General features: G+C 42.0%; 1 protein-coding gene across 7 annotated transcripts in view; it reads left to right on the top strand.

Moving 5' to 3' along the window:
• The window catches only part of fcho2 (FCH and mu domain containing endocytic adaptor 2), a 50512-nt gene that overhangs the window by 19187 nt on the left and 18992 nt on the right, over positions 1-12333 (top strand). For all 7 annotated transcript variants that reach the window (XM_042223239.1, XM_042223240.1, XM_042223241.1 and 4 more), the window contains exons 5-12: positions 941-1093; positions 1329-1433; positions 2722-2820; positions 8208-8304; positions 11468-11512; positions 11635-11701; positions 11801-11825; positions 12054-12104. In XM_042223239.1, coding sequence (XP_042079173.1) covers positions 941-1093; positions 1329-1433; positions 2722-2820; positions 8208-8304; positions 11468-11512; positions 11635-11701; positions 11801-11825; positions 12054-12104 — 642 coding nt within the window. The remainder of the gene's footprint in view (positions 1-940; positions 1094-1328; positions 1434-2721; positions 2821-8207; positions 8305-11467; positions 11513-11634; positions 11702-11800; positions 11826-12053; positions 12105-12333) is intronic.

Raw genomic sequence — 12333 nt, 5'->3', positions numbered from 1 at the left:
CATTCCTGTAAATACTAATTGAGGTTTGATTGCACCAATGCTGTTTTTCTTTCAGTTAGATTAAAGTGGTTTTCTGCTCCACTTTTGACACAAACTCATCTTCACTGAACAAAATGAACTATTTAAATTTAAACCCATTCTAACCTTCCACCATTACAAATTGTTTCACACTCTAGTGATTGTCCTCAGAGTCAAAGAAGCTGAAAGTAAGCCATGTACAAGAGAGGGGATATAGTTTTGGCAGATTCCATCTTGACAAAACCACAGTGATGTGCTCGTGGTGTCGTTCTGCGAGGCATTTCTTTACACCTCACTCTGCCACCTCGTTTTGTTGAGACGCAGGATGAACTCATATTTGATGCATGAAGCCACGGAGCACAATGTAAAATAGGAGCTCGGCATTAGGGGAGTTGTGTTTGTGCTTAGAGCATGACAAAAAGGCGGTCACAGTTTCTCTTGATCACTTCCCCACAACTCCCTGCTCCTCTCAGCTGTTTATGTTTCTTGGCTCTCTTGCTAAAACAATATAAGACTGTATTTAGATAAATGTGTTCATAACATAATATGATAAAATACTTAACATTTTCTCTTTTTTATCCAGTGATGTGCGCATTACAACATAATGGTGTCATAATGAGTACATGAGAGGGTTTAGGGATGATGCTAATTAGTAAAACAGATGATCAAGCAAGGTTTTTTATGTGGTTTTAGTGTTCATAAGCATTTACCCTCCATTAAAGACCTCTTTTTATATCCATGAGAATGACGAAAGGCTTTAAGAATGGATCAGATGCTTTGAGTTTATTAATTGCTAGTTGCTATACTGTGCCAAAGGCACATGCAGCCAGTTTGCACAGACACATTCAGACACATTCAAACTCGCATCTTAAACAAGGCGTGTTGTTATTAGGCTTACCCTATACGACATGTGTGTTTTCAGACAAAAGAAGAGGTGGCGTCTACCCTTGAGGCCGTCCAGAACATCCAGAGCATCTTCCAGGCTCTGCAGAAGTCCAAGGAGAACTATAATGCCAAAATTGTGGAGCAGGAACGCCTCCGCAAGGAGGGGGCCACCCAGAGAGATGTAGACAAGGTGGGAGGCCACACTCGCACGTACACACTCCCACATAATCATGGTCTGGTAATAAGGCATGATGAAGTGCTTTAATAGAGGAGTCTATACTGAAAGTTCAACCCCAAAGGCTTCAGATGTTAAGTGGAGATCGGTTTTCTTGCCATTTTGTCAGAGGAGCCTGAAAGACTGACAGTCATTGTCTCCAATATACAAACACTTGATAGTCATTTATCTGTTTGTTTATGCTCTGCAGGCTGGAGTGAAAGCCAAAAAAGCCACAGAGACCTACAAATCATACGTGGAGAAATATGCCACAGCTAAGTCTGAGTTTGAACAGAAGATGACAGAAACTGCACAGGTATTTATTAGCTGGTTCTCCCTCCTTCTTTGTGCATGTGCTTTAATCAAATGCATGCTCACAAACTCTGTTTGTTGTCTATCTCTGTGGTATGCAACACTTTTGTTGGTAAATCTGTTAGTTCTGTGTGTGTGCGCACATGTGTGTTTCTGTTCCACGCTTTGAGCCCTGTATCATCTCCAGATTGTGTTTTTTCCCCCTTAACGGAATCATTGTGTAATTGAATCCATCTGAAGCGCTGATTAGATAAACTCCAAATTAAAATCAGATCAACAGAATTTGGTCTCAGTATCCTCCTGAACCGCAGCAGCGCTGCCACCAGAGCTGGTTCCATTTAGCCCAGTGGTTTTGTTTTCCCCTATAGAAGGCAGCATTGCCGCTTCCCCCGAATTACAGTCTACGGCTCATCTCCAGCGCAACACATGTAGACGTGTATTATAAACACTGAACACATGTGCTCTCTGACATCACCGTGTCGCCGACATGTGTGTTCCCTTTGACTGTCTGTGTGTGAGCCTGTGCGAGCTGTCATCATGGCAGAAGACAAAAGTGCAGTTTTATTTTGCATGCAAGTCTCTGAAGTGTAGATGCAGAGGCCGGATGCTCTTTATCCGGTGTTTTCGTGGTCAGAAAGGCTCAATCCCCCCGGTCCCCCTGCGATTTTCCAGTTTATGATTATTTATACTCATTCTCCTCGGTTTACCCTCAAAGCCCAGAGTCACACACAAATGGAAGTAAGTACCAGCATTTAAGTTTGTGGTCCACACCATACTTGAAATGAATCCTCATCACTATATGTCACGTCCAGAATTGAGTCTTGGTGGGAGGAGCTATATGTGCTCCTGAGCCAGAGACCACCCAGACATACACACACACACACCAAAAGAAAGTCACAGGAACCAAATACAGAAGCAAAGTCTCACATTTGGCCTTTGACTTGTACGTTTTTTTTATACAAATTTTTTGGCATGCAATTAATTTGTTTTCAAGTTTGAAGCTTTTTTATTCGTTTTTCCTTTTTTTTTTGCTGCATAGAGACAGATTGCACAAACAGGTTCCTGTAAGAGACAAAAAAATATATATATATTTTGGTTCAGCAGCTGGTTAGAAAGAACTAAATGTCCACAGATTTTTGTTAAATGACGTAGCACAAACCTATTTCCTTTAATGTATGCTGACCACATATTTGTATATACATAGTTATCCCCCCAAATACTAATTCTTAACCAGGTGAAGCCTTCTTAAAGTGACATCGCTGTGCCATTAATATCATAACCCTGTCTTACAGAAATTCCAAGACATCGAAGAAAACCACATTCTCCACATGAAGGAGATCATTCAGTCGTACTCGTTGTATGTGGATGAAACACACATTCAGATAGGAGAGGTGAGTATGTACACACACACACACACACACACACACACACGCACAGACATTCCTGTGGGTGGAGTAGGTGTCTCGCTGACCTGAGGCTGTGCTCACTGGGTTCACTGTGCGTCATATCAATTAGTGTCGTCTTTGATCTCGCTAATAATTTAACCGAGGAGCAGGAAATGGTCCATTCATCCTTTTATGCCAAGCAATTAGAAACTGATCAAAACTCCCTCTCAGATCAAAACTCCCTCTCAGTCTATTGAAAGCACCTCCACAAGGGCAGAGACTTTGCCAAATACTGTGTATGGTAGTAAAAAGTGCTGCACGGGCCTCTTTTTCCTCTCTGGAGCAGTGTGTTTGGGTTTGGGTTTGGCATCAAGCACAATTGTGAAGGCTTTCAAACATCATTCAGAACTACATCAATCAGTATTCAGCGTGAACCAGAGATTGCTTTTCATTTAGTTATTTAGCACTCATATTTAGCAGTGCCACACAGAATACCTAACTACAATCTGGTGCTCTGTTTCATTAATCTGTAGCTGCTTTGTGCTAACGCTGCTGCTGTAGTTCCCTTAAGATCTGTAGAGGGCGACGCAACTCCACCAAGAGAATCAGAGTCTAGCTGTGGACAGTCTAAAAAAGAAATCCTCTTCAGTGTACACGGCTGGGAATAACAGTTGTTAATAAAAGTTGTTTTAGTGCCCTTATTTTCTGTCGTTGGATGTCATTTTATTGACGTGTCATTGTAGCCCCAGGACAACTTGAAAAAAAAATGTTTACGCGTTACGCACATATTTTTTTAAAAGTTACAAACCGAAATGTTTTTCCACATAAAAGCATTTTGGTTATTTGGAGCATTTTTTCTTAAAAGGCAATAATATTACTAATGACAGTGAAAAAAATTATATTTGTGGTTGAAAGTCAGCAGCTAAAGAACTGTTTCACGTTTTCATTTAAATAATGACAAAAATCTGCGAGATGTGAACTCTCTGATTTTAAACAAGTGTTTCTTAGTTAGAAGTTCTAAAAATGTATTCTAAAGGGGGTGTAGCATTGAACCAAGACTCAAACATTTGTGAAAACCACAAAACTAAAGTCAAACGTTAGAAACTGTTTCCTCTTTAGGGTTCATCACGATGTAGATACAGAGGTGATGGGCAGAACCGCAGCATAGCACCTCCACTAATCTAACCCCTACCATGAGGCAACCTTTATGTTTATCAGTTCATCGGTTAGCCAGATACCTGCTTATGAATATAAACAGGTGTTTATAAATCTTTCATAAAGGATTTGATCAGTTGTTTATGTTAGTACACCACCAGTCATACTGCCATCAGGGGCCTGTTAAAGTCATCACCAGGTATACAATCCCACATACATGCTCACAAATATCTACAAGGCTTCTGCTAGTAGAAGAAGAGTGTGTAAAACTATTCAACATATGTACATATGACGTAAAAACTACTGCTTCTCAGGTTTTTTTGTTTTTGCACATTTTTTAGAATTAAATGTTTAAGATCACCAAACTAATTTTATTATTGGTCTAAGATAACCCGAGTAAATACAAAATATTAATTTAGTTATTAAATGGAAACGGTCATCTAAATATACATGTGTGCAAAAGTAATTGACCCAACTGTTAAATCATGAAGTAACTGTAATTACCATAACCACATGTTTAAAAAAAAAAAAAAAAAAAAAAAGCTGAGTTCAACTTCACTAAACCTCTAGGGTCAAGAACTGACTTAACTAGAACCTGTCTGACAAAGCGTGAAGTAAGATAAAAGCTCACAGAGAGCAACTCATTATGCCACTATCAAAAGAAACAGCCGAGAAACACTGTCAGCTGGGAAAGCCTTACAAAGCAATAACGGTGAACCTTCCGAGGAGTGCCTGTTCTACCGAAATTACTCCAAGGGCACATCAACGACTCAACGAGGCGGTCACAAAAGAGCCGAGAACCGTATCTAAATAACTGCTGGCTTCACTTGTCTCAGTTAGGGTCAGAGTTCATGATTTAACAATAGGAAAGATAATGGGCAAAAATGGCATCCATGGGAGAGTTCAATTTGACACTGCTGACCAAAAGAACACAAAGGCTTCATATTTGCCAAAAAACATCTTGACGATCCCCAAGACTTTTGGGAAAATATTCTGTAGCCTGACGAGACAACAGCTGAACTTTTTGGAAGGTTCAAGTCCCGTTAGATCTGGTCTAAAGCTAACACAGCATTTCATAAAAAGTACATCATACCAGCAGTCAAGCATGGTGGTGGTAGTGCGATGGTCTGGGATGTTCTGGGGCTGCTTTGCTGCTTCGGGACTTTGATGGTTTTCCATAAGGGTTAGGGGTTAGGCTTGCCCTTTATGGAACCATGAATTCTGCTCTCTGCCAGGAAGTCATGAAGGAGTATTTCCACCCATCAGTTTGTGTCCTGAAGCTCAAGAGCACTTAAAAAAAGACAGCAGCAAGTCCACTTTTTGAATGGTTCAAAAAGTGGCCTAATCAAGGTCTTTGACTCAAATCCAGTTCAGATTTTTTGGCATGACCTTAAACAGGCCATTCACACTTAAACCTTCCCAATGTGGCTGAATTAAAACAATTCTGCAAAGAAGAGTGAGCTAAAATTCCACAGCAGTATGAAAGACTCATTGCCAGGTATTGCAAACATATTATTCAAGTTCCTGCTGCCTAGGGTGAAACAAGGGTTCACAGGGGCTAATTTTCACATAGGGACAGGTAGGTTTGAATAGCTTTTTTTCCCCCTTAATAACTGAAATCATCATTCAAATACTGCATTTTGTGTTTACCCTGGTTATCTTTGACTAATATTGAAATTTGTTTGGTCAGAGGGCCCGGTGGCGCCAGTGTCCAGCAGTCTCACCTCTGTCAATGCGCCCCAGGGCAGCTGTGGCTACAATGTAGCTTGCCATCACCAGTGTGTGAATGTGTGTGTGAATGTAGTGTAAAGCGCTTTGGGGTCCTTAGGGACTAAGTAAAAGCGCTATACAAATGCAGGCCATTTACCATTTGTTTGAGCTAAAAACAAAACAAAACAACCAAATTTAGGCAAATACTTTTTCCACAGCACTCCGTGTGTCTGTGTTTAACATACTTACTACAGTTGTTAGTGTTGTTGCCATTTTCTTTAAAATACAATTTTTATTGTTTGAGCTTTTTGTTTTTTACTTCTTTTTTTTTAACCTGTCCTACATAAAAAAAGAAAAAAAGAAGAAGAAAAAAAAGCAGTTGCCACCTGTTCATCATTGGACGCAGATGGTACAAGCCTGGTGAAGGGACCATTTTCTTTACCGGCACTACTATTGTATCATGCCAGCAAAGAGGCTAGCACACACAAACACACAAAAACCGCAGTGATAATATTAGACATACAAGTTTCTTCAGACAAGCTGGGTAGGCATGGGAGATTTGAAAGGTATGTTTGGTCCATATTTGAGTGTGGTTTGCTGTTCAGAGAGCTTTGAACTCACATAAGGGTAGTTGCGTCTGTCTGTGTGCGTGCTGTGTTTGTTTTGGTAAGTGAGCGTTTGTGTGCGAGCGAGGATACCTTTAAGGCAGATACATGTTTCGAGCATGTGGGCGAAAGACTCTCTGGGAGTTTTGTTGTTTGTCTGTGTGTGAGAGCGAGAGAGAGAGAGAGAGGGGGAGAGAGATAGAGATAGGGGGAGTGAGGGTTGATGACATTAGTAGCCTCCATCATGGCAGCAGCACCTGACAGATTGCGTGTACTGTACTGAGCACACTTCCTCACCACTGCAACCTCCCTGCCCCCACCTCCTCAACCCGACCCCCACCAACATCCTCTCCTGCCAGGGCACAGAAGGCTAATGCACTCCACCTCGCCACAGGGGCCCGGGGGGCAAACACATATGTGTGCGTATGCGTGTTTTTTGATAGTGGAGCCACTCTGCGCTTACAGTATCACGCAAATCTAAATGGTTTTGTTGAGATGGCTCAGTCAGTCAGTTTCACTTCCCCCTCACTAAACACACAAGCACATACGCACATCCAAAACAAACAAGCAAACACTATCCTTCCTCTCACACTACCCAAAGGGTATCTCAGTGCCAGCAACAATGATGCAACCTGACACAAGAGAATGCCAGTAAAGTACAGTATTTCTCCGCATGCAAAATAAACAAAACAAATGGTTTTAAATGCCGACCAAAGGCAACACAGCTCATATTACTGAGGAACAGCAGGAAGCTCTCCGTTCCTGTATATCATAAAGCAAGTGGCAGCACTAACCTATTGCTAACCATTCCTATCATCTGGGGGGGCAACGGTCAGTATTTTGGGGCTTTCAGTCGAGGCTTCTTGGTGTGTTCATACAGTACTTGTCAGTAGAAGTCGGACCACAAACAGACTACTGCTGAAACCCAGAAAATCTCCAGTCTCACAAATCTTGTTACTTGTGTCAGATATGTGCTCATAAAGATTATTAAGCGAATGACACTGGTTTCTGTCATGTTATAATCAAACATATTGACATTAAAAGCAGTCATTAAGTTTAATGTGCCTCATTATAAATGACCTATCAAACAGAGCAGTTTCTCCTTGTTTAATTGATTCAGTTATGCAGAGAAAATGTTTAACAAGAGGAGTCCAAAATTGCATACGTCTGCCAAGGCAGTAAATTAACCTTCATGGCATGCATCAGTTGAGCCTCTGGATCCAAAAGGATGTCACCTCTGTGATATTTACTTGTCTCTCCCATTTTTTTTTCTCTATTAAATATATTTGTCTGCAAAGTTATGATTTGAAAAGCAACAAATGCTTTCTGGATTCCTGCATTCTGATGGACTCCAAAAGTCACTTCTGACTTGGGCCAAGCCCCGGGTCAAAACTTTTTGAATAATTGTGCCCACAAACAAACAGACAAAGCAAACTGCTCACACCCCCCTCATTTTGCATGGAGGTAATAACGTGAATCACTGAGTTGAGGGGGGGGTTCTAACAGCGCTGTAGCTACACTAAAGATCAATGCTTGGCTTGTGATACTGAGGTTTTTTTCATTTGTGTAGGTATTTGCTTGCAGAGGGTAAAGACCTTTTTTTTTCAACTTTTAAGTACATTGTAACTGAGCTGTAGCTACTGCACAGTGAAAAAACAGGCCAGATTTTAGAGGAAAATATCATCTGGCTTTGCAGGCAGCACTTAAATTTGCACATCATCTTCTTATCACACTTTAAGAGAAATGTTACCTGGCAAGTGGTCCCAAATGACCTCTTTTATACAAGTAACAAACAAACTCTACCATTAGTTGACCAACTCGCTCTAAGCACTACATCAGTTAAAAATCACCACAACCTCATTTAAAGAAGACTATAAATTTTAAGATCATGGGTAAATCTGATTTCTTTTTGAACCTTTCCAGGTCCACCATGAATTTGTGAGGAACATCGAGAACACATCAGTTGAGAGCTTAATCCAGAAACTGGCTGAAAGCAAAGGAACGGGCAAAGAGAGACCAGGTAAGCTGCCGGGGTCCTGTATGTTTTATTTAGAGTAATTAATATTTTTCAGTGTCTGTACTGTGTGTTAAGAAATTGTTGCCAGGGGGTATGGGGTATGGGGGGCTTCTTTCTGACCCAGGCTTGTGGAGAGGGGAGGGGTATATAGAGAGGGGCAATTAGTGGTAGGAGAGAGGGCCATCAGAGTCAATCACAGTAATCTGCTGTAAAGGTAGGCAGGCTTGGCATTCCAGTAAGCATGTGACACACCGGGGGCTTTGCTGTGTTCACAGGCTAAGCAGGCATAACCAACTTCTTCAGGAGGTCAGGGCTCAACAATAACTCTTGTGTAAACTTTGCCATGCCACAATAATCAAGGCAAAACTCCACAGACACTTTTGGATCCACTCCCTTACCTCCCTCTCATTCACACACACGCACTCATTCCCTTATCTCCTTGGTCGATATTTTCCTTCTTTTACAGCGTCTCTGACGTATTGTTTTTTTTCTGGCATTAGCCTCTGTAGTCTCATCATGCAACATAGCTCAAAACCCAGTCTGCAATATTACAAGCTGCCCTTGTGCACTTGTACTACATCACGTCAGGTCACGGGCGCAGAGGGGTCACCTCTGCTGTGTTTGTGTGTACACAAACGGTGACCCCCTGTGTCCAGACGCTGCATCTAAGAAGTGGTGGCCTTCATTTGTTTGGACAGCAGTATTAATTGACGCTTAAAAAAAACGGTCAGAAAATTCCTTCCCCGTATCAAACGCGTTCATTAGGAATTGCTCACCAGCCCTGGCCCTGTCAGAAAAATAACCCGTCTGTCCCCGTGATGAAATAGCTGAACGGATGGCCGGTCTGGAGCCTTTAGAGAGAGAGAGAGAGGTTGAATAAACTTTCTATTGCGGAAACAATCCCAAAGTGACACGCTGCGAGGCAGGGGGGGTCGGCGTGTTCAACGATATCCAGCTGAGCTGTCAACTGGCGGCGGGCCAGACACGCAAACCACTCCACCCCTCTCTCTGGCTCCCAGTTGCCATGTGAAGCATATGCAATTTAAAAAAAAAAAAAATCCATCTTCCTCTCATGCGTGACTGCATGCTTCCCTCACAGAGAGTAGAAAGAAAAGAAACATCTTCCCCTGTATAAACAAAGTCGTCTGTCTGTTTAGGAGATGCTTAAACAGTTCCTAATGTCTGTCCAGATTTAGGTAATATTCATGCATCTGGTGTTTAGACATTTTCGGCTGTTTGTGTGGATAAATATTGTCAGATGGGATCGCAGGATGCTGGTGGCAAAGAATTCCTGCTCTGCTTGGGTCTCATGCAGATTCCTACAGCCTTTTTTTTTTAAACATCCCGATGGCACAGGGTAATCTTTCAACCCCGTCCACTACTTTTGTTTGACTATTTTTACCACTGATGGGTAAATAAACACTGATGTCATAAGTTAATGATGTGTTTCTTCTTCTTCTCCTTATAAAAAACACCCAAAAAAGCAACACTCGACATATATTCACATGTTCTTAAAGCTGATCGAACAGGGATGATGAAATTATCTCTCGCCTCCTTCTGTGAGTCTTCTTGAATGAGCACGCCAGGGCTGCTTTGATTGGCACGAAGCTCTCACTCACTCAAAACCCACAACAGCCCTCCGTGCCGCCGCTGTGTGTTTGCCAGCAGTGCCGAAGCCCGATATTGCACAGTAGAGTAGATCGGTCATCGGTGAGCTTTATCCACTCCACTTGCTCGCATGCCTCTCGTGACTCGCCGCTTCCCTGCGCTTCAGTCGGCATCGCACACTCAGAACAATGCGTCGATTCTGCTCGTGACTGGCCTCTTCTTGGTGGTGGTGGGGGGCAGGGGACTGCATTGAACTGCTGCTGTGTATATTTTGAGTTAAAATATCATTAGCTTTGTTGTTTTCAGGTCAAGTCCTGTTAGTGTATTGCAGATTTCGCCGGAGGGTCCTGCCCCATCTTTCTTTCTCTGTATATCTTTCTGTGCCTCCTGTTAATCTTGTGTACACTCTTAAGCTTTCTAGGTATGTGCAGTATATCACCCATTTCTTTCATGTCACACATTTTAAGAGCTAATAGTCATAGTCACATTGCCATTTAAAACCATTAATTAACCACTGTTTGTTTAATTGTGTACCTAAGAAGGCGTGAGTCTTTTAAATGGATTGTAACTACACACGAATACAGAGGCACGCACCGCATGATCTAGTGGATTTGGCTGATTGACACGTACACGCATTGCATGCCTTACTTCTCATTTGTGTGTGTGTGAGTGCCTACTCGGCGTGACAATCAAAGTGCAGGGCCTTAGAGGCAAATATGCATAATTGACGAGGAGTAAATTAGGCGTAAACGTTGTTGTTTTTTGTTTTCTCATCATTTAAATGACGTGTCCAAATAGCCAAAAACTATTTGGTTTTTTGTTGCTGTTGTTTTTGTCCATATAAATTCATGGCTGGTTTCACTCCAAATGATGCACTGATCAATTGCTGGAACCGATTTAAGGATTTGCCTGTTAGCCAAGGATGTTTCAGCGATTTCAGTCGATCATGTTTGTTTGTTTATGGTTTGTTCTTTCTCTCGCCGTTTTCTACATGTGGGAGTGAAGGAGAAAAGGGCGTTACTTAAAGCTCAAGAGCAGATTTGTCTGAGTGTCTTTAAACACTTCAGCGCATGTAATCTTGCACTCGCTTGTCTTTTTCGTAGTAGGGTTTAGTAACTGTGCGTGTGTCACGCGGCCGGGTTTAGTTTCACCGCAGTTTAGCCTTCACACCTGCCGCTTGCTGAAAATACCCGAGCTCCTGCAAGGATTTGGAATTGGTTCATGGTTGCGGTGAGGTTTTGTGCTTAGAAGCGTCTCTCTGTGAGGAAGATTATGTGACGGTGTAGAGTGGGGCTTCGTGTCAACCAGGAGGGATTGTGCCATCTCTGTAAGGGCCACCAGACACACAGTTGACTCTGCTATTGACCCTGTCTGCCCTCTGGGAGCAGCCTAGCTTTGTTTGTATACACTCGCTGCATTGCACGGCAGACTGCGTGTGTGTGTGTGTCTGTGTGATCATTGCGTGATTCACATTCACAACGTTCACAGCAGTGGGTCATTGACCCTTTGTATGTCAAATGAACCTAAATGATTTTTATTTTTTTTTTGGTCTCATTAGGACCCATTGAGTTTGAGGAGTGCAATGTAGCTATTGCTGCTGAAGGTAAGCCTTTTTGTAAAAGAAGAAACACATTTGAGGGACACAAATATTAAATATGTCTGAAAACTGATGCTTTTTAAATAAATCTGTGGTTAAAGCTCTTCATTTTTTTAATATGTATTAAGGAGCCAAACCCAGAAGAAGAAAACTATTAATCCCAGGTCGGAGGAAAGACAAGGACACAGACTCTACGTGAGTAGAGACTCGTATTTCCAGTCCACAGCACAATTTATGCATCTTCACTCATCTTCACTTCTTAGTCATGATCACGTGACCATTTGTGTCTTCCAGGGAGTCGACAGAAGTCGAGGCTGCTGTGAGTATAACTTTCACCGACGCAGACTATAATCTTTGAGTTTCACCCTGTTGTGTTATCTTGATTTCAGACAGCAGGAGGTGGAAAACATCTTCGTTCGTTTATCGCCATGTTCTGTTTTAATGATTTTCCGGTCACTTTCTCCATCTCTCTGTTCCCGTTCGTTTCGGTTTTTTGTGGATGTGCTTGTTCACGTATTCATGTATTCATCCCTCTCTGTGCTTGTAGAACACCGCCAATGGTGCTCCGCCTGGATACTTTGCAGACATCCAGAATGCTGTAAGCAAGCTATTAACGTCACTCTTACACATAGTGTCTCTTTCTAACACATGCGCAGCAAATATTCATACCGACATAGATAATGCATTTCATTAAAAATCTTAATATCCTATAAAACTTGTCCCTAATGGTATAAGGTGTTGTGTGATTCCGCTGAATTTACAGGGCTCTCAAATTTGGTTGTGTAGGATGAGATAGTGAAAAATCACCATAATATCACCCCTTTAAC

Source organism: Haplochromis burtoni, unplaced genomic scaffold (genome assembly GCF_018398535.1).
Source record: "Haplochromis burtoni strain Fernald_Lab_line unplaced genomic scaffold, NCSU_Asbu1 Contig_107, whole genome shotgun sequence".
Lineage (NCBI taxonomy): Eukaryota > Metazoa > Chordata > Actinopteri > Cichliformes > Cichlidae > Haplochromis > Haplochromis burtoni.
Note: the sequence above shows the minus strand (reverse complement) of the source record. Positions and strands in the feature narration are given on the sequence as shown.